Raw genomic sequence first — 2,520 nt, 5'->3', positions numbered from 1 at the left:
CCCCCTTCCCCCCCTTCCGAGGTTAATTTGCATTTGAGGTCTAATTCATATTTCAGAATCCTGACGTTTGAGGACCGTATAGGAGCAAGGCATTCATTTCTGTTTCTGAGGAGGAGACACTCCTGTATTCACTCTTCTCCATAAAATTTCATTGTGTTCACAAGTGACAGGGATTTGCATCAGCTTTTTTGCGATTTATTTTTTTAAAGAGTTGGATCAAATTTAAAGAAAAAATAGTCTTATTTTTTAAAAATGCAAAGGAAACAAATACCAGGTGTTTAAAAGAGGCATAAATTATTAACAATGTTGCAAACTTCCAGTTTAAGGCACAGACTATATATTCATGTAAACGTATTAATCTGCAGTCCTTGAAGTTGGATTTCTAACTCCTGAACACCTGATTTTGATGACACTCAGAGAAAGTCTACTATACAAATACTGAAGTATATTTATGGTTCCTTACATGTGCTTACTGCTGTTTGCTACTCTTGCTCCAGTGCTTTGTAATTATTTCACTCCTGAAGGGCATTTCATAGGATTAGACGCTGCTTTACTCTTTAAACATTTTCAGCCTGTCCAGGTATAACTTCCATCCATATCTTTGGAAATAGTTACATGGCCATGTGGAATTTATGGAAAGATTATAAAAGATACCTTGTCGTATAAAAAGATTCTGTTTTATATCTACAGTTCTTGCAGTTCTTTGGATGTGATGAAGAATCCCTCTATGTTTAGGCCTTTATAGGTCCTTTAAGGACTTCCTGCACATATGTTATTAATATCTATAAAATGTATTTTATTTAGATATTTAATGGTTACATGAATGGCATATGTTGCGTAATATGCATATGAGGCATTTTAAGTATTTCTACACCCACAGAAATCTATTTTTCATGAATGTATATGTGCACATACATGCATGTTTATACACGCGTGTGATGAAATACATGCTGGAAGAGAAAACTGCCCCAAATTAAAAATGTTCATAAAGAAAAATCCGTCAAGGTAGTTCACTGGGAGTTTGCATCGTGTACCTTGCAAAAATCGCTAAAGTTACAGACTTTACTGTAAATATCTGCATACACCCCCATCTCAACATAAAAATAATTGTGCATATATTTGTCTTTCTAGGATTAACTAAACAGGGCTATGAATTATGCCTAAAAAGATGCCACTGAGATAAAATACCACTTATAAAATAGTGATAGAATATGAAATTTTATATAATACCAGCAGCTTTAGCATGATTCTTGGCATAAGCAATTTAGTGCAATCTCATTTGTCTGAACCAGAATGATATTACAAAGTGAATTAATAGACATTAGTACTGAAAAAAAGATACACTTCTTCCTTTGAAATATGAAGTGCCACTAACTTGAGATGAAACCTGGAAGTCAGTGAATAATATATGGGAAATATTAATATTTTAAATGTATCATTTTAAAAATTGCTGTGAACTTAAACAAGGTTTCATATCAAGAAAAAACAAGTAATTCATTTTAGGTTCCAATTTTATATGCAACATTTTACAAATCAAGCAGTTCACTAAAAAAGTGAAGTCAGGTATGTAAACGTATTTTGTTATTTTGCACATGAAATATGGTCATTATGGAATATGAATTTAATTTGGGAAATGATAAAAAAAGACCATTCATTTTATTTTTGTACAGTGTTTCAAGGAAAACATTTTTAAGTAGCTGATTAGTGAGGTGAAATGAACTGATAGGGCCTGTATTACCTGCATCGGCTTTTCTACCTTGTGAAACGGCATCACAGCGGGACCTTCATAAAAAGTATGAAGTCAAGTAATGCAATCATATTTTAAATTTAGAATGGGAGCTGATATGATTCAGCTTGATGTTGTAAAAAGTGAGCCCTCTGGCACTTGGCATTACATTACTTAAAAATTACTCCTGCAAGGAAAGTTAGTAGAGAAAGTGCAGCAGAGCTGAATCCCAGCACTAAAGCTCAGGGGCAAATTGCGGTGCCAACACCTGCCTTGTTCTTGGTTTTAGCAGGAAGAAAGTGTAGCCCTCGGTTCTCTCTGTAGTACAAGGTCTATTGACTCCATCATTGCACTGCTCTGCTCCAATGAGCAAGTACAGCTCAGCCTCTGGAAGTAAAACCTTGTGCTCCTCAAGATGATCCAAATCCCACTTGTCCTGTTCACTGGAGCCATCTGGAGTTTTGTCTCATTGCAATGAGCAGGATCTGGCCCTCAGTCGGCTCTCTGATGTGTCTGCACTGGACCTTAATATCAGCCGAGGGGTTATTTTAGGATTTATTTGGTGTGGATGGCGTTGGGTCTACAGGCCACGTTGACCTTGTCCTTAGACCCAATGCCATCTCAGGGTTAGATTCTATCTATCCTCTTTGTCCCTGGTGAACCAGCCCAGCAATAACTGCAGTCGCTACATAGGATAGATGTGACTGGGCATTATAAACAGTTGGGCAAAAAACCATGTATTTGTACTGATGGAAAGTGCTGATGAGTATGAGCTTAGTGAAAAGGGCAGTTGC

At 36.4% G+C, this 2,520-nt stretch overlaps 1 protein-coding gene across 1 annotated transcript in view; it reads right to left on the bottom strand.

The window, feature by feature from the left end:
• The window catches only part of POU3F3 (POU class 3 homeobox 3), a 16,311-nt gene extending 14,540 nt beyond the window's left edge, over nucleotides 1-1,771 (bottom strand). The window contains exon 1 of the mRNA XM_009997948.1: nucleotides 1,739-1,771. Coding sequence (XP_009996250.1) covers nucleotides 1,739-1,771 — 33 coding nt within the window. The remainder of the gene's footprint in view (nucleotides 1-1,738) is intronic.
• Between the last annotated feature and the right edge of the window lie 749 nt (nucleotides 1,772-2,520).

Source organism: Chaetura pelagica, unplaced genomic scaffold, assembly GCF_000747805.2.
Source record: "Chaetura pelagica isolate M959 unplaced genomic scaffold, ChaPel_1.0 scaffold123, whole genome shotgun sequence".
Taxonomy (NCBI): Eukaryota; Metazoa; Chordata; class Aves; order Apodiformes; family Apodidae; genus Chaetura; species Chaetura pelagica.
Note: the sequence above shows the minus strand (reverse complement) of the source record. Positions and strands in the feature narration are given on the sequence as shown.